This window comes from Neolamprologus brichardi, chromosome 17, assembly GCF_056152115.1.
Source record: "Neolamprologus brichardi isolate AB-2024 chromosome 17, ASM5615211v1, whole genome shotgun sequence".
In the NCBI taxonomy this organism is placed as follows: Eukaryota; Metazoa; Chordata; class Actinopteri; order Cichliformes; family Cichlidae; genus Neolamprologus; species Neolamprologus brichardi.
Genome location: NC_142120.1, coordinates 32,701,439 through 32,720,931, shown reverse-complemented (window position 1 = coordinate 32,720,931; position 19,493 = coordinate 32,701,439). Strand labels below are relative to the sequence as shown.

General features: G+C 43.4%; 1 protein-coding gene across 1 annotated transcript in view; it reads right to left on the bottom strand.

Moving 5' to 3' along the window:
* raver2 (ribonucleoprotein, PTB-binding 2) overlaps positions 1–18,402 on the bottom strand; it is a 101,523-nt gene extending 83,121 nt beyond the window's left edge. Inside the window, exon 1 of the mRNA XM_006808134.3 lies at positions 17,207–18,402. Coding sequence (XP_006808197.2) covers positions 17,207–17,479 — 273 coding nt within the window. The 5' untranslated portion in view covers positions 17,480–18,402. The remainder of the gene's footprint in view (positions 1–17,206) is intronic.
* Positions 18,403–19,493: the final 1,091 nt, after the last annotated feature.

The following is a 19,493-nucleotide window of genomic DNA, read 5'->3' as shown; positions in this document are numbered from 1 at the left end:
TCTACTTCTTTGTCCTTTGTTTAAGTGCTTGCATGTTTCTATTCACTTAAAGCTCTGTCTCACAATTGTTGCTTTTCTTCTACTCTTTTTGGTCTTTGTCTGGCATTAATGGCGTGTTTCTGACAAAAAAGCAGAGCTCTTATATTAAGAGGAACACCAACTTGAAGCCAGAAATCCCCCTGTGTATGTGATGAAGAAAAATGACAAGTAACAAAAACACGGGACTTTTCACAGGATGCGGAGGCAAAGAAAGTGTAAAAGTTATTCATTAGTAGTTACTGCTCTGGACAGCATACGGTCAGACACTGCAGTGCACTTTGTGACACTGAGACATGGCTAAATTACACCACTCAGTGACCATCTTTTTCCAAAGCCATTTTATTGCATGGCCCTCTGCTATTCTGTACTTAAATTGAGCTGAAAGTTTGTTTCTCACAGCACTGGCACATCACAAGACATTTAAAGACTATTTTTAGGAGCACAAACAATCCAGCCTCCCGTCTTAGCCGTACAATTTACCAGTTGAGCACACCAGGCTGCTCCTTTTTTTATTTTATGAAATTCGAGTTTGTTTCACCCCATTTCCTTTTACATTCCATGTTTTAATGATCTCTACTTCCAATCATGCTGTTCAATAATGTTGTTCTTTGTTTCATTGAGAGTCCCACTACGCTATCTCAACAGCTTTCTAATTAGCACTTCTGTACGTGTTTCAAAACAGCCACTGGGCTCAGTACAGAGACACAGACAGGCAAACCTACAGACCGGATTGGCAGTACGGCTGAATAAATTTGTATTATTCTGTCTAACGGAGGATTCACAATTTCAATATTTTTTGTCTTGCACTTCATCAAGAATGCAAAACAAAATAGAATTACTTATTAAACTAACCGCCTTTGGGCTATTCAGCGTGTGTTCGGCAATTGGATGCGTATATCAGAGTCCATCTGCTGTTAGATTTTTAGCGAGGAAGCTTTGACTATTCCCTGTTGATTATCATCATCATCATTATTATTATTATTACTTCATCAGAGCTCAAACATGGCATTCAGGGCAGCCCTAGTGAATAGAGATGGTTTACCTCAATATGGAAATCACTAGTAATCCTCAAGAACAGAAAGATTTTAGATTTTTTTTCCCCACTTCTGGAACAAGACCCTTTGAGCAAATTAAACCATGAATTGTTCCCACATGATATGAAGAGAAGAATATGGAAAAGGAGAGGAAAGGCTTGTAATCCAAAGTCTGTGGAGACACAGTGTAATGACATGTCCATGCACGACTTCCAATGGAACTGTAGCAGGGTGGATTCTTAAGCATATAAAGGAATGCTGCTCAGATTATTTTAAATGTTGTTAAACTAACAGGAAAGCACTTCATGGCACAGATGAATAGGGAGCTAAAGCCTACTGTAAAATAAAGCCAAGGGCTTCTCAAGGCAAACTAACAAAATGTCAAATGGCTGAGACAGTCACCTGCCCTCCGCCTAATTGAGCATGTACAGATAACCGGAGGCAGAAAGAATCACAAGCTGAAACTAAACATGGCTCAGCTTGGAAGTGAATCTACTGGCCCGACTCTTCTCACTTTAGATGCCTGGCAGATGCTCTTCAAGGAGAAAACTCTGTATTTTGTCATCTCCTAGGGCTCCTAAGTTCAGGCAGACTTGCATCCAAGTATTAAAAATAATCCTTCTTATCTTCCTTTATGTTAGTCCAGTTACTGGGATACAGAGCGACTCAAGAGATAGAGCGAGTTGTCTACTATTCTGCAGTTCAACGTATCCTTGGGCGAGGTACTGAGCCCCAAGTTGCCTCTGATGAGTGTGTGAATGTTGGATTAAAAGCACTCTAAAAGGGCACTTAATTAAGCTCATTGTAAGAAAGCACTTTAAGTGCTGAAATAAAGTAGAAAAACACTATAAATGTACCAGTCCATTTACTATTTTACCATATCACCATGCCAAAAAATGTAGTAGTGGGTACAGTGGAAATACATAATTCTCAATTTCAAGTTCAAAGTCAAAGCAAGACAATTATCTCATGTAGTTAAATATGAACTGTTTTATTAAAAAGTTGTTTAAAACTCCCTGACATGGTTATGGTTTATTTGAAATCTTAAGATGGGCACAAACTGAATTGTTAGTAGGTTACTTGGCAACCATCCTAACATTACTACACAGTTAGCTACATTAATAATCATCTTACTTTAATCATGTATGTATTAGGGGTGCAACGATACTCGTATCGATATCGAACCGTTCGATACAGTGCTTTCGGTTCGGTACGCATATGTATCGAACGATACAACATTTTTAATTTATTTTATCAACTTTCCTTCTGACGATGCTGTCTGTGTTGAGCGCTCAGTGGATCTGCGCTCGACAGTGCAGCCTAGGCGGAGTAGTCGAACACAGATTCACTGAGCGCAGGGCAAGCTAGCTAGACAGAAGTTAAGCTCGTTGCAACATGGCAAATTGAACCTCCCCCACCCTCATTCAGATCTGGCGTTTGGAACTATTTTGGTTTTCATGTGACGTATGACCCTGAAGGTAAGCGTGTCATGGACAAAAGTAAAACAGTATGTTGGATGTGCCAGCAATGCTCAATTGGTGGGAACTAGTGTGTTAGCGCAGTTAGCTCGTTAATGTGTTGACGTCTTCCAGCCCCACTCATGAGGCGATCCGCGGTAGCTCGTTAACGGAGATTTGCCGTGTTGTGACCTTAACGTCATTTCAGATTAACGCTGACAGCACTAGTGGGAACACAACCAATATGACTGCACATTTACTCCGACATCATCCTAGTGCAAAGACAAGTGGAAGCAGACAAAAACAAGCACGCATGCTACAAACTTTACCCGAGTCATTTAGACAGCCGTTAGCACATGATTCTCCTTATGGGGACCTGATATGTTTAATATGCTGCTGAGAATATAGCCCAGAAGAAACGTATAGTATAGCTTTTATTTTGGAAAGAGACATTTCTCCATAATAAACTCTCTTTTCCAAAGATGAGTGATTCCTCAATCAGATACAGGGCTCACAAAATCGCTAGCCCGACGTCCTGGGGCTTTTTTCCATTCGGGCTACCAAAATCTATCTCTGCCCTGCCCGTCGGCCTATCGTAGGAAGGAAAAATATATGTCAATGCTTTTGCATTCTTTCGGAAATGTAGCTGGGTAATTATGTCATTGGCATCGGCCACTGTCAATATGTGACATACTGAAATCGCGTTTGAATTTGCGCTTGTTTTTTGCTTTCACTTTGCAATCGCGTGAACTGTGTATAGAAAGCGACAGCACTGATTGGTGAGTGATGATAATTTGCGCACCAATTCCTCTGACATCGTCTTATCAATCGTTAGCTTACTATGCAAACATGACAAGTGAAATCTCCTGCAGCTTAAACATGTGAGAGGTTGATCGCGCAGAGAATCGCTGAGCGTTATGTTAGTGCGTGTGTAAAAGCAGCAGGATATATATTTTAGTTCTGCTGAGCCAAATAAGACAGGTCAGGGTGAAGAAGTGACAAAACGGAAAGGTTATGACAAATCAGACTATAAGGCAAAAAGAAAGTGCAGCTTTATGGTTTCATGGACAAAAGAATTTCTGTGGCTGCAATATGACGAGCTAAATAACCAGGTCTACACATAAGTGGTCCGCAGGTGCGCATTCGCTGTCAAAATAAAAACCCGCACAAGATAAGAAGTTGCAACGCGTGTTTGCGTACATAAGATTTTAAGGAAGAGGACAGACATTTGTTTAGAACTTTTAAAGATGTCGAAGAAGCTCCTTTAAACAATTACTGTGATGTTCCTCCACCTCCAAAGAAATGTCAGAAGGAGTCCGAACCACAAAAGAAGCACGTATTCTCGGAAAAGTGTTTGCAGGAGGTGAGCTGGCTTCAAACAAATGATGAACGCACAGAGATGTGGTGCAGAATGTGCCGTGAAAATTTAATAAATGACAAATTAATAAAAAGGCATGAACATTTTTTTTGTATCGAAAAAATATCGAACCGTGACACCAAAGTATCGAACCGAACCGAACCGTGAATTTTGTTGTATCGTTGCACCCCTAGTATGTATATATATTCCTCCTTAACAACCCCCGGGCCTCATGTTTGACACCCAAGCCTAAGAACATGGTTGATTTCACGACAAAAATGCCATCGGTCTTAAAAAAACTGATGACATGTATTTCAAGATAACGATAAAGTACCTCCATATCAAGTCGTTATTGCCCTTCTTACAACAACATGGGTCGGAGACATCACAGCAGCTGGACTAAGCGTCATCTTTTTGTAGTTTTTCCAGTGGTTGACGTGAGTAAGGACAGATAAAAACACGTCCATTCATAAAGAATTTCTGTCCTAGAGCATACACTGCCTACAGACTACCAAAAAAAAGAACAAAAATCCAAACAAAAAAAGAAGCACTATTGCGTTTTCTGGTGACATCCTCAATATAAATATATCACCAACAAAAGAAAAACACCTCTAGCAAATTTTCCATGTTGTACTGTCTGAAAAGAAGAATAGCAGCAAAAGGAGCGACAAAGAAAACTGATACACTTGCAAAGGTTTCCACATCATTTCTGAAATGTCATGTTGAAAGTCTAACGGTGTTCTGTTGGACTGCTGTAGTGGGCTGTCTCATCAGTTACACTTTATTTCGATGTTGTGAGTTTCTGTGCGATATACTTGAGTGTACATTTTAGTTCGACGCTACAGTTTAAAATTAAACGGCACAACAAAGATGCAAAGTCACCTAAAACCAAACTTTTCAGCTTCTAGCCACAAATAATCCTGATTTTAACTGTCCCACTTAGCTACACTGTGTTCTTCTTCTTACTACTACTACAAAGATCAACAAAGTCAACCAGTTTCTTTACATCCAACAAAACATGCCATCCACTTCATTCAGCGCTGTAATGTTCCCTGTGCATGTTTGAACACTAAAACGCTGACATTTCCAGCAAGTCCAGTCAGTACCCAGCACCTGCTTCAAGCCCACGGCCAAATCAGTAAGTGCATGTGTGGGTGTACACTTGGTGGATCATTAAAGTGCCCTGAGAGAAAGAGCTAGATAAAGAATTTGATAGCAGCACCGTCTGACTACTATTAAAGGGAAAGTGAAATGACAAGCACCACCTGAAACAGCTGATAATCATCTACACACCTGTGGGCACCGCACTCTATGTTCCAGCTGCGTTCGCTGATCAACAGCTCCGGCACAAAATGAAGCACACCGCCCATCACCACAGATCAATCTACATGACGTTCATTTCAAGCTACTCAAACTGATGCTCGCCAAGATACGAGTAAATGTTGTTGCTTATCTATTGTGTGCCGTGAACGGCGTTAAAGTGAACGGGGTGTAGGCTTACAGGCATACCTTCCCATTTTAACATCTCATACAACAAGGAGCATCAAACCAGCAGACTAGTCAATCCAATCAGTAGATTTTATAGCAGGTATGTCATACTCATTGTACACTATGGGCCACATACAGCCCACTTTAACCTCGAATGGGCTGGACCATTGATATCTTCTTGTAAAGGAGTTATCTACTTTTCTGCATAACAAAGAGATGCTGCTCTGGTACATCAAAGAAATCTGTCACTGTAACTTTTTGGGCATAAATTGTAAGAAACAGATTGCAGTAAAAGTTCTGATTTCTCATCAATAAGACTGTCCTGTAACAATAAAACAAAGCTTTTTCTTAATTTTTTCATTATTGTACAATAAGAACTTTCTATATTAGTGAAAAAACAGGAACGTTTCTGTCATTTGACTATTACTAATTACTTTGCTGTAATAGAAATGGCCATGGGGGAGGTCTTTATCAGTAGTAAAGCTGTAAAATTTGTGAAAACTACACTTAGAAGCCCAAAAAATTTAGATCCTCTCTCACGTTTTTTGTGAGCTGTCCAGTGGGCCGGACTTGAGTCCCCGCTGGGTCGATTTTGGCCCCTGGACCTTCTGTTTGAATCCCCTGTTCCAGAGGGTTTGTGAAACAGGAAGGAAAAACAAGAAACTGTCTCATTTCCCAGCATTAACGGCACATAATTATTCTAAAATATCCTTTCATCACTTTGATGCCTAACATATGCTTTGGGCTTTTTCAGCATCGCAGTTTGTGAAAACAGTCAAAGCGGCCCGTCTTCAAACAGATTACTTCAATTTAGCTTCGGTGACTTTAAACAAGACACCGAATCCTCAGCAGCACTTCTGTGGCTGACACTAACCGCTTCAATGTCCCAGGAGGCAGGCTCAGAGAAATCATTTCACATTGTGGATTAATCACAAGTGTCGCAAGCGCTATATTACTGTGATGTCCGTAATGTGAAGTAGCATGCTTCATCACTGTTTTTGTCAGCTACTGTCCTTTAAATCTCACCTTCAATCAATCCCAATGTAAAGAGCTGGCAGATGGCAAATTGCTTCCCTGGGTTTGTCTGGACGAACCCTTCTACTGCTTTCATCTGTCGGTTTAGGTGTTTCCAATTGTCCTGTTACAATCTGAAAGTCGCTGTACAGAAGGTTCTATACAGAGGAAAGTATAAAAGATAATGGAAAACACAAAGGTCAGAGTACCAGAGTAGAACGATTTTTACTCGTCAGACGAGGAATAACAAGAGAAAAATGTGTTTACTGTGACACCTGTCATCGTAAATGAGAAGGCTTAAAAACACAAACAGGACCACTCGGGTAAAGTAGCAGTGGGACATCGCTTCAACTTGGCGTGTCTGTGTGACAGAGAGATTGAGGGATTAGGGGGACAAACGCGCTCTGCCCGGCCTGCTTACCGGCAGTGACTGCGTGATTTATGCCACAGAGAGGAGAGGGGTTGAAGCCCAGGGCCTGCCAGCAAACAGAGAGGTGCTCCCACACTCGTGTATTATCATTACAATGACAGCGTGATTACCAGTCACGTTACTGGAGCTGTAATCGGAAACGCTAAAACTTTGGCGCTGAGGTGTGAGACAGCGGAAACTTTTGCCCGTGCCTACTGTAACGGCTGCATCCGGCTACAACACAGGCTCTTTGGGGGAAATTAAAAACGGGGCATGTCTAACACATCTAAAATACTTTGTTTTCCATATCTGGTCGGAGATGTGTGTGTGTGGGTGTGTGTGTGTGAGACAGGTGGCTCAAACCATGCACAGCACGGTTCACTGGCCCATCAAATGGCTGCCAGGAGAGCTTCTTAGAAAACATGCAAACTCACATATTGTTAGCAGACAAGTATAAATACACACGAGTGCACACTTCTCTTTTTCTTTGAGCCTCTCAAACACTCTTTGAGTTTTCACACCTTGTTCTGGATGCTAGTTCTACACAGTCACACTGCACTGGCACTGCTCAAATTCCTTTGGTTTAACAAGTTTCCTCCTTCAGTTTGCGTTCACCCTTTTTTTCTTTCCCCTCTACATCCAGCCTTTCCACTCCATCTACTTAAAATCCTTTCTTTTTTGGCGCTGGACAAAACTTTAGCCCCAGTCAAAATTACATGCCAAATTAATGTTACCCTTTAGGGGGGGAAAAAAAAAAAAGAGAGAATCTCAAATTTTATTTCTCAATATAACCTCTTCCCCCACCCCCCTCCACATCTGTAAGACAAAAAAAATGATAAGAGTTCACTCTATGTCTTCATTATTCCCTTTCTTACCATTTTGCTTTTTTTTTTGCCTTCTTTGGATGCTTTCTTACTTCCAGTTGAGTAGAGACAGCTGATGCAGGGAAGCAGCACAGCAGGCTCAGGGATTCAAGCCCATCATCGACCTCAGCTGCCGCAGGCACGTGATCAAAGAGGTGCACAGTGCACTGGCTGCCAAACTCTTAATGTGGAAGTGCGGCACACAAATGGAAGTTGTTGAGAATTTTTTTTATTTGCACTCCTCAATAGATGAGTGTATGTAAATAGCTGCGTTCTCCATCCATTCTCTTATCTGCTCATCCAGCTCAGTTCAGTGGCACAGCCAGTTCCAGCTGACTTGGGTTTGGGTGAGATCTCTAACCTTTATTTTACTGGCAAGTCCCATTAAGATCAAAGTTTCCTTTACAAGAAAAGACAAACGTCCCAAAAGTGCTACAAATAAAACATGAGATCGACAAAATAATACACAATATAAAAACACCCATGACTAAATTCTTAAAAATTAAGTGGCTTCTCAAAAGAAACACCTACAAGTCTCCTTCACTGCACATCTGCTTTTAATTTTGCTAATAGAGGCATGGTTTAATAACTCCATGTCCAAGGAGTGTAGTAAGAAAATGCCGATTTCCCAGATCTGTCCGAACTCATCAAAAAAACAACCATTTCGAGAGGCATAGCTTGTATAGCTGGGACAGAGAAGGGTACAGAGGTAAACTGGACATTTACCTAGAATTGATTTAAAGAAGAAAAAATATCCATGACCCATGAAACAAGATGTATCTGCGGCCAAGTGTGCCAGAAAATCCACCGGGTCAGAGTGAAATGTCAGGACAAGGAGAGACGGGAGCAGCGCACAGGAATGCCAGGACACAACCCACAGACCTCTGTCCCTCCCGGTAGCACCTGTAACCTCGGATCCAGGTAACGTCACCAGGCAGCCGATCACCCTCCCCTTTACCCGTCGCTAACAGCAAATGAGAATGGCACGGCACGGCACGGCTTTAGGACAAGGCTGGGAGTGAAGTTGAGCCACAGAAACCCCCCAGTGAACCCAGGCTCACTGATGATGCTTTCCAGCACATCATGAATAGTTTTTTTTTTTATTAGTACTGATTAAGCAAGAAGCCTATGAAGTATTTTTTTTAACATTAATATCATATTAAACTTAGTCAAAGTTGAAACGTTTGTGCACAACAGCTCAGGCCTCAGCTCAGGTTTGATCTACTTTTGGATGCATGTAAGTTCAAAGAGAGGGGATATCTTAAAGCCCCACCCACTTGCTGTTCAAAGCATCTGTTTGTGAGAGGCAGCCAATCAGGGAGGGAAAAAACAGAAGCCTTCAAGGGAGAGGAGTTAAAGTGGCTGATTTCAGTGGGTGAGCTACACACGACAAGCATTCATCACCACTGCACAGGATCGCCTGAAAAAAACAGATTCTTTTAACACCTCGAATCACCTATTAAGCCTTAATGTGCTGCAATGAAAAGATACTGTCCTTTCATTTCATGTGCAACTTGGGGGGTTTCCACGTCGCTTTCATGTTACTTTTATGTCTTCTTTACACAATCAAACAGAATGAATCTGAATCAAAATGTTTGATTTCAAGTAAAACTAATTTGTCGGGAAAACTTTAGCTAATGTCCTTGTTTACGCGTTGAACAAGAGAGGAATCCTGTGCTTATCACAACAGTAAGAGTCTTATGTTTGAACTGGTGTTTAGTTCATTTAATGCCATTTTTGTCAGCTTAAAGGTGTTAATGCATATTTATCAACCAAAGGCACGGGTTCAAGCTTTCTTGTTGTTACCGACTGAAGCTGTGTTTCGAGGACAAAACGACGATATTTAGCCGTCTGCCTCTGTCCATTTCTTCACTTCACTTCTTCTTCCTTGATAAGCTGACTAATTTGATCTCGGCCAGCGCAGAACCAGTGGGCTGAAGGAAGCAGGTGGCTTGCCCCGAGACAGGACAGATTCTGCTGTCAGCCAGGGTGACCCCGCCTCCCTCCCCCTTTTCACACCCACCCGTCTCTGCTTGTCTCCGGCCCTGAAGCGACAGGGCTCAAATCTGAGGTTATTTTTCCCCCTCACCGAGCCCGCAGCCACTCCCACTCAACACAGCAACAGACTCCTGCCATCACAGGGTGAAACCGTCATTTAAAAACAGCCATTATTTTTGTTTGAGTTGGTTCGTGTGGCGTTTCCCCACTTGAGATACTATGAATTAAAATGTGCTGAAGCACAGTATAAGTATAAGTCTACACTTCTAAGACGTCCACAATCAGGCTTTGAGTTAATGTCGGAAAACTGCACGGTACTTAAAACGCATCATCGTCACGGCAACATAAGCAAAGCAACTGCAGAGAAATGTGAACGCTTGCCGAGAAGCTCTTAGACATAAAAAGCTAAATGGCCTCTTGTACTGGGCTCCAGCAGAAGCACCCTGCACACCAACAGGCTGGATGTACAGCAGTGTCTACCACTGCACACTCTTTTTTTTAATCATTGCCAATCTTAATGAATCATAACCAGGACCAACAACCTGGGTTTTGTTGCGTTTCCAGCTTGGAAAATTCCATTAGTGAAACAGTCTGAAACACAGTTTAAAAATTAACGTTGCAATAGATTTACTTTTGAATTGCCGTAAGGTGATACAATCGCTCTGAAGGAGCGATATTCACCTGTAGCTGATGCACCGAGTCACTGCTAAAGAATCTGTGAGAGTATGCACGCAGTACTTTTGACTCCAGCGTGACTTTGCATCAGTTTAATAGACACAAAAACAACAACCAGGGGCGATTACATCTCCAGGCTGAACAGAAGACTAAACAGTGTCAGACTTGCATAGAAAAGAACACAGGAATTTGAAATGTGCAAATTCCTTCAAAACTGTACAATTACATCCTTTATATAACAGAATGAGTCTGTCAGGTGGACTTCATTAATCAGTGGATTTTCTTTTCATGAAGGCATGATAATCTTTTGGGTTTTTTGCTGTTTGTTACAGTATAATTGCAGACGTGGTGACAGATCTCATAGTTCCCTGTGGCAAGATCAAGCCTCCGGAAAGTGATTTATGGGAATAAAGCAGGGATGGATGACTTCAAGCTGTTAATGCACAGAACAAAACGAGACCCATCAGCTCAAGTATTCTTCACTTCCTGCACTCTAGTTGTCACTTGCTGGATTTAATGTGTGGTTTCTCTTCTTTAGGGTGACAGATGTGGAACCCGGCGAGCTTTACAGTCGTCGTCACGAGGCCCGTGACCTTTGCGGCGAGGTCAAACGCGCTGCTCAGACACAGCTCACGTTGATCTCTCGAGTCTCTCGGCAAATCACGCTCCAAAGGCTCAATCACGTTGCAGAGGTTTGTATTAATGCACAGCATCCAGAAGTTTAGTTAAGAGCCTCCGGGACAATGTCAACTGTCACACTTACAAACACACACAACCGTGGCAGCAGTTGTGCACAGCGGGGCTCCTGTGAAGTCCAAACACATGTTAACCAGTGCTGAGAGTTAAGATCGTTTTAGAAGTCTGGGAAATTACAGTCACGGTTCAACCAAGGTAGCCACCTTGCCACGGGACTCCTCAAACACACTCGTTATTTCCCTTTAGCCTTTTATCCAATTAGTCTGCCGTCCATTATTCCCGCACTCATCCAGTCAATGCATTTCCGTCCAAGTTACTTTGAAACCTTTTATCCAGTCAGCACGATCCCCGCTTTTGTTGTTTACTCTCAAACAGTTCAGAAAAAAATACCGTAAAAAAGAATCCCCTTTTTAACTTTCAGCTGAAATATGCTATGACATAAAAACAACCCTGCCGTTATCAGTTTACAAAATGCTTTAATGAACAGCTTTATACGGTTTGTTTTTTAAAATCAGCCCTCTCAAACCATCAGTTACAACACGAGCCTTTTTCCTCTCCACCGTCTTTTGGACGCGAGCTCGCACAGCGTCAGATCTCCAGCCAACTCCATTATCTCACCTACATAATGTCACCTTCATACCCGACTCGCAGCCAAACTGTGCCGTAAAACGTGCAAAAAACAAAGCTGTAGCGTCGTGACAGTGCGCTGGTTGTACGAAAAGTCTAACAGGTGTGTCTTCACGTAACTGTGACACGAACATGTGCAAAACTTCAAGGTGACTAATGCCAGCGTAAACAGATAATCACAACAGCGCGTTTGCACACTGGCTCGATAAAGGCCGCCCACTGTCAGGAGTGGCAGATTTCACATCTGCTCGTGACACAGACACACACACACACCACAGCATGCAAAGTAAGGCGAGAAGGTGGGTGGAAAGAGCAGCTCAGATGCATGCTGCTTTGTCATATTTACATGCATTTGTGTTTACCTGTACATATGCAAAACACACACATTTTCATGGTGTTCAAACAAACATATCACCCCCCCCCCCCCCCCCCCACACACACACACACACACACACACACACCTTGTAAAAAATTTTGTGTTTGTCTTTAAGCTGATTAATTCAAGAACTTGGCAGAAGACCTTGGAAGTTAACCTCCTCTGTGCGAATAAAACCACACTGCTCCTGTTTATTTTACACTGTTGTGCCTCTGAAAATTATTTTAGACTCGCTGCTTGGAATTATTAAAAGTTGTGTCAACTTCCGGCTGTACTTCCCGCTACTTCCAACTAATTGCAGGTTGCGACTACACAGTATCTGATACAAGATAGTAGCCCTGTCAGATTACGCGTTCAGTCAAATCTTTGCCGTTGCTTCCCCGTCTTTTACGGCCTACATGATGTCAGTGGGAAGGCGAACGGGGTAGATTTCTGCACACGAGATTGTAAATGAACAATGGCGCATGTGTGATGTTGGCTGTCATGTGCTTTGAAAGGCCTACGAATAGAAAGAGGAAAGCAACTCTGGGACTATATTAGGACTGCACAACGCAGACGCTATGAATTTTAAATACTATAGCCTAATTTGAGTTGGGCTATCATGCATACTATAATCTGAAACTGGCATTATTCATCTGCATGACTGGCATCTTATTCACATAACCCTCGCAGTCCAATATTAGCAAATCCCTTTTACGGAACCTTTTAGCTCCCTTTACTCCCATTTCCTGGAAGCAACAATGTACTAAACACTGAGGTTTTTCAGGTTAAAATGCCACAGCTAGCAGAAGGTTATATCTGCTGTGATGAATGGTTTAAGTGGTAAAATGAAACTTGGGTGTTGTGTGGTAAATGTGTTGACTTTGAGCTCACTTTCAGCTGCGTTCCTACAAAGATCATATATAAGGAAACGGCTGCATCACCATGTAACGCCACCGTGCAAGTCACAGCTAACTGTGCACGTGGCACCAACAATTAGTTTATCAACTTAATAGTGCTTAACGGAGAAATCAGGGTGTGTGGATCAAGTGGCTCATAAAAAAATAATGTGTTTTTAATTCTGGACAAAACGAATGACTTTCAGAGCGTTGGTCAGCATCTGGAAGAGAGAGCACATCTTTGGTTTTTTAATCCTGCCCAGACACAAGCGGCGATGTTTTTCAGACACTGCATGTCTGGACGGGTTCCAAAAGGTGCAAATCTGTCCTGGAAGAGGCATGTTTATAGCCGGTCAAGGCACATCATCAATTCAACGTTCTTTTAGGAGCACTAATTGAATTTATTTTGACACTTGTGCCATTTGGAGTGCATGTGAGCCACCTCTCCAGGACAGGAATGGCGGTGCATGAGGTGGAACAAAAGCTGGCAGGAACTAAAACTGTCAAACATGACATGTTTGAACAATAGAATATGTCTATATGTGGAGAGCAAACCATTACAAGACACAGAAATACTTATGTAGGTAGAGTAGTGTGGAAATCTCTCGAGCTAAAAGCCTGGAGAGCTATTTAAAACTTCTGTTCGAGTTTTGTGAACCTGCTCTGCCATCATTAGTTGACCAAAATGTAAGTTTCAGTCAATAAAACGCGAGAGTATGTAAACATGCTCTCGGGGTTTCAAACAGCATATCGCAAACACAGGCTTAAGAATCAGTGAATTTGATGTTTTTCAGATTTTTTCTCCCCCCCTCACTACTACTAAGATTTTTAAGCCACTACTGTTAATGATTCACACATATAAAAACAACCTGAAAGAGATCTTTGCTTTTTAGCTTTAAAAGAATATAAAATAAGAACAAGAAAGTACATCAACTTTATGGCTTTGCCGATTTTACCTTCCAGCTGTGTATTCAGCGCAGCTAGCACACAGCCACTACTATTGGTGCTAGTAGTCCCCTCCACCACCACTACCGCCACTGAATATCAAAAGCTCTATTTTTCTGTATTTGTAATCAGATTTATTCAACGACAGCCCTGAACAGACACAGCACCCCTAATCAGCCCACGCAGCCTTTCCACTGTGGTGTAGAATCCACCAGGCTCACAAAGTTACATAATAACTGAGTATCTTCAACCATAACTTAACAACAAGTCAGATGATTGCCGAGTTTCTGTTTGTTGTGAATGTTATGCCGTTTGTGATGCTTGTGAGAGCAGTGGTCTCCTGCTTCTCATCTTTTCCCAGAGCGGGCTCTGTGTCTGCTCCAGGCTGTTAACATAGACACTGCAACAAGGTGGCATCAAGTACGAGGTAAACAGAGTGCCACTGGTCGAAATCTGTAGACAGCTGCAGGTAAATGTTAATAACATATACACATCAAAGACAACCTGAAGGATAATCAGGATCAGGATGCCACCCCAAAACTGCATCTAACATCGTCCAAAAAACAACAACCTCAAGATGAGATCTCAACCGAGCCCGGGCTTTTAATATATTAGGATACAATGTATACACTGGACGCTTAACCTGCTTAAATTAAAAAGTGCAGTTAGACTTGCACTCAAGGAAGGAGATGACTGAAACCTACAATCCTACAATAACTGCCTTTTTTCCCCTTTCCATCTTTTTTTCTTAAAACACAGCACTTGCTGTGCTCTGAAACCACCAAACTTGTTAGATTATTTATACAGCAGTCGAGGCGCAACATTATTATCTGTCTCTCGGTCCGCTAAGTTAATATAAGACCAATTTTCATGCCCTTTTAGCTCTGGTATGTACCAACACCTCAGGGAAATATCTGGCTCTTTAGCTGCTCGCAGAGTGTCCGTCAGCTCGATCCTTGCTCAGTCTCTTTAGCGCTCAGCAGGTATTCTACAGTTGTTTTTTGGGGGGGTTGAACAGCTGCATAACAAGAGTGACTTTGAAAGGATTTAAAAAAATACAAAACAGAAAAACACTGAATTGAAAACTGAACACAGCACCATAAAGCTGATGGGAGCTGTGGCTTTCTGTGACAATTCTCCCCAAGTTCATTGCCGCAAACACACTGTACCCTTCCTCTGTTCCTCCCCTTTTCCCCTCCCCCACTTCTCCCCTAAAATGAGGACTGTCAACGGGGCCATATATCTGACACAGTCTACTGTGGACACACACATCCACGCACATGCGGCCTGCGATCGAGTGTTCAGTAATGGGGCAGCGGGAATGAGGGGAACGGGGAGATGGAGACGGCTGGGTGCTGCTGGGCCTATCAGTCGGGTTATATAAGACTGTAATGAGGACTTTCCTTTGCCATAAATCTATAACCTCGCTGAAGATAAAATACAGTAAACACCAGCACTTAGAGCATCACCGCATCTCTGTACAGGACCGAACAAGAACAGCTGCAGGATTTTATGTCTTGCGCACTAACAAGATGTCTCCGTTTCAGTGCTCGTGGGAGTCAGATTGTTTATTGACTGATTAGTCTTGATTAAGATGTTAATGAACTGCTTAATAAATTAAATCAGAAAATTAGGGGGAAGAGGGGCTCCAGGTGGTGTCTTGAAATCGCATTTTAGCCCAACCAACTGTTGAACAGTGGAGTCCAAACAAATGAGAAAGATGCAGAAAGTTCCCGTTTAAGGAGCTGACACAAGATGTATGTTGGATCGTTCTGACAATCACACCCAGAGGCTGCTCCACACAACGCCATACTCGCCATAATGGGGACAGTATTTATGAGTGCTGTGATGTCATTTGAAACACTTTTGTTTTTTCCCCTCTTCTATGCTGCTCATTTCTGAAGATCTAAAGGCCGAGCTCCCGTCAGTCCAACTACATCACCTTCAGTTCCACCAGTGGAAACTCACACCGTGTCATGTCTCAGTAAGAGACACTCCTGCAGTGCTCCTTTAAATGGACAGATTTATGTGGCACATTCAGCAGCGCAGGACTTCACGCCACTGAGCTTGGTCACCCCCCCACATCACGCTCCATCTGACACCCTGACAATGTGAGGGAAAAAAACACAGAGAGAGAGAGAGAGAGAGAGAGAGAGAGAGAGAGAGAGAGAACTTCCAATTTTGCTGCTTCACCTGATCCAAATGACCCTCCACCACCACTCTCAATCTTACCTCCACTTCTCATTTCTCACACACACCATGCATTCTCACCCTTCCTCCCCCCCTCTTCTTCCACGCTCAGCGCGCAAACACCCGGCCGAGGTACTGGCACTCTTTGGCTGAGAGCCTCTCAAAGAATGTGCGGCGGTACAAGCCTGAAGGAATACACACCATCAGCGCCCTCGACACGCTGCCTCATAAAGGCTCGCGGGCTGACACAAGTGATGGATCACACTTAGCAGGAGAAATGAAAAAAAGAAAAAAAGAAAAGAAAACACTCTGTGGTCCTCGGTGAACATGCGAAATTGAAATGATGTGCTTTCTGTCCTTGGGAAATTGGGGGAAACTGTTTAGAACGGGCAAAGGTCAGAGATCAGGGATCCACACCTGTCGTGGCCACAGTAGAGTACAGTATTTGTACAATATTACAACAGTACAACTTGCTGTCGATTGCCAGTCTGCAGATCTGATGTTAAACTTTACGCAGCACAAAGCAAAAACACGCATAAAGCTAAAAGCAGAAAAGGCCGCGTGCATTTCATGATTTAATCACAGTGTCTGCAGACGACAGACTGCATTTTGCAGCGTCTCCTCCTGCTGAAAAACACCCCACTTTGCATCCTTCTGGCTACTTTCCCAGGAGCTCACCTGTTACACGAGTCTGACTGCACACAAGTCAAATTCAGGCACACCGTTTCACTTATAGCAGCAGCCAAATGATGCACTTCCAGCTACAGTGAGGTGAGACCCATGGGAGACGCAAGTCACACAGCAAAAAGAGGAACTTCGAAGTGACTCTGCCCGTGGATCCCCCCCAATCAGAATCTGACATCATGTTGGGAAAAAATATGCAGGAAAGATAAGTAAGCTACATACAATGATAAGTTTACCATGAGCTAGTCGGATACACTCGGAAAGTTCCCTGTAAAGTTTATATCTGATCAGGAGGTGATGTGGTCAAAGTCATGACCTGAGACCGCGATCACACTCACGGGTGTCAGAACTAAGCAGTGAAATGAAGGTTTAAAGGCTTAAAGCAGGAGTCCGTGTGAGCGTGCGTAAAATGTTGGGGTGGTGAGAGAAATAGAGCTCCACCCTGTTATTTCTCCACCGTAAACTGACATGTATACCTGGTTGGTGGTGTCAGGCGGCAGGTTCTTAATGAGGATTTTCCTCCTGTTGCTCAGCTCCTTGCGAGTTTTGGCCAGCCTCCTCTCGATTTCCTCGGGCTCCAGGTCCGGCAGGTCACGGAGGCTAATCCCGGAGTCCGGGGGTTGCGCTGCCGCCGCCTCCTCGTCCTCGTGCTGCCGGCTCTCGGGGCTGTCCATCTCCGGGGAAAGTGCGCTATCCCGGGCTAGAGAAGAGTGAACGCTCGGCGGCTGGATGGATGAGGCTGCCGCCATCTTGGGAAAAGTGTGAGGAAAGCGAGAGAGAGAGAGAGAGAGAGAGAGAGCAGGTGGGAGGTGTGTGTGTGTGTCGGTGGAAGAGAGAAAGATTAAAAAAAGAGAGAGAGAGATAGAGAGAAGGAAAAAGACCGACAGCCAACAACACACAACAATACTGCCAAATTGCTCTGAACTATTTCTTTGAAATCTTCGCTTCGCTTCTGTATTTGGCGTCAGTTTGTATTCTCCTGTTTCTACTCTGACCGATGATGAGCCGTGATAAAGAGCGACAACACAGCAGAGCTACAAGGTTTAGATTAACGTTACATTAAACATAGCATTTGTTTAAAACGGGGCGTTTAAGAGTCGCTGTCATCTGATGAATGAAACTTGTACATGGGCACTTTGACGCACACATGGTTCCCAGCGTGTCGGGCTGCACTCCGGATTCCTGGCGACCCCAACTGTCTGTTAACTGCATAGGAGCCAATCATCATTGGTCAGTGCGGATTAGTGCGCTTTTGAATTGGCTTGCCAATGTCGTGTCGTCTGGCACCAACCTTATCCTCCAAACAGCATATGTTTCCGGATTTTTAGGAGGGAACTAAATTATTATTACTTTTATTATCGACCACGTATTGAACCTGCAGAATGCTCAGTCGTCTTCACCCTGCACCAAAGTGCTGTATGTGCGCACATTTCTTATTTCGGTGCGGCTGCCCAATTACAGCATTTCTTCTTTTGGTGAAGAAGAGAATTGGAGAAGATCCGCCAGAGCTTTCCTGTTCCCCATGTGCATAATGTTACCATGAATGGCTGTGTGCCTTCCCTCCTTTCTACCCAAGTGATCCAGTGAATGCCAGCCCAGCCTGCACGCCTGCCTGCCCACCGTGGGTGGAAAGCTGCTCCTGGCAAACACAAGGGGAGCAGAGCTCCCTGCCGAGTCCTCACAATGCCCGTGTAGCTTCCGCAGGCAGAATGAGTCGCTGAAAGACACACACTGTATGCTCACACTCATAAATATGCACTTACATTCACGTAGGCACACAAACATGTCAACAAGCGCACAATCAACCCACTTAGAAAATGTTTAGAGCGCGCTTATTGCCGGGGCCCTCTGAAAGAGAGACGGAGAAATCAACCTCCGTGTTCTCTCTCTCTCGCCATCTGTGTGGAGCGTTTCTTGGCAGATCGAAGTCCAGACAATCACAGTTGTCGGTGGGTGAAAATGATCTCGCATTGCCAAGTGGCTGAAGCAGTGTAACCGGAAGGCAGCAAGTGTATGCAGGCTGTTTGTTGCTTAAATGCTTCAATCAGGCGTGAGCGCAGTCCACTCCAGAGTGGAAAGGCCAAACCAAAAAGAAGGGCAATTTGTGTAACTGCAAATAGAAGCACTTTATAAGTCTGCATGCACTTCATGCATCAGCTCAACATTACTGCTGGAAGCTCAGAATCCAAGGCGCAAAGTCACACTGTGTCCTCGGAGTAATTCACACACCAGACTGCCAGACTGTACTGAATATCAGGAATGCATGACAGTTATATCCTTTATTTAGCAGATACGAGGCTAAAGAGATCACCTTTTTTAAGAGAGACATAGCCAAGAGAGTGGCCCCAAACTACTGATCGTTTTACATTCAGTTGTTAGCTCCATTCCTCATTGGACACTTATCATCTTAACATCAGATATCAGATACTTCAGCTCAAGTAGGCCTGCTACACAAGCTCAGTATCTGGCCTTTTTATACCATCTCTGTGGTCTCTCATGACGTTACAGGTGCCCTTAACCCAAGTCACAAACTTATCATCATCATGCAGGAAATCAAGCTGAAGCAAATGCCCCTGAGAAGTCGTCCTACATGTAAACTGTGTTTTGATCCAACTGCAGCTCATACAATAGTCGGTACTGGCTGACAGATTGGGGGACATGAATCATTGAGCAGTAGTTCTGTGAAAAGACAGCAAGGACTCGTCTGTCACTTGCACAGGCTGATTTTAGAGACGCATGAATCACTCCACTAAGTGCTAAACA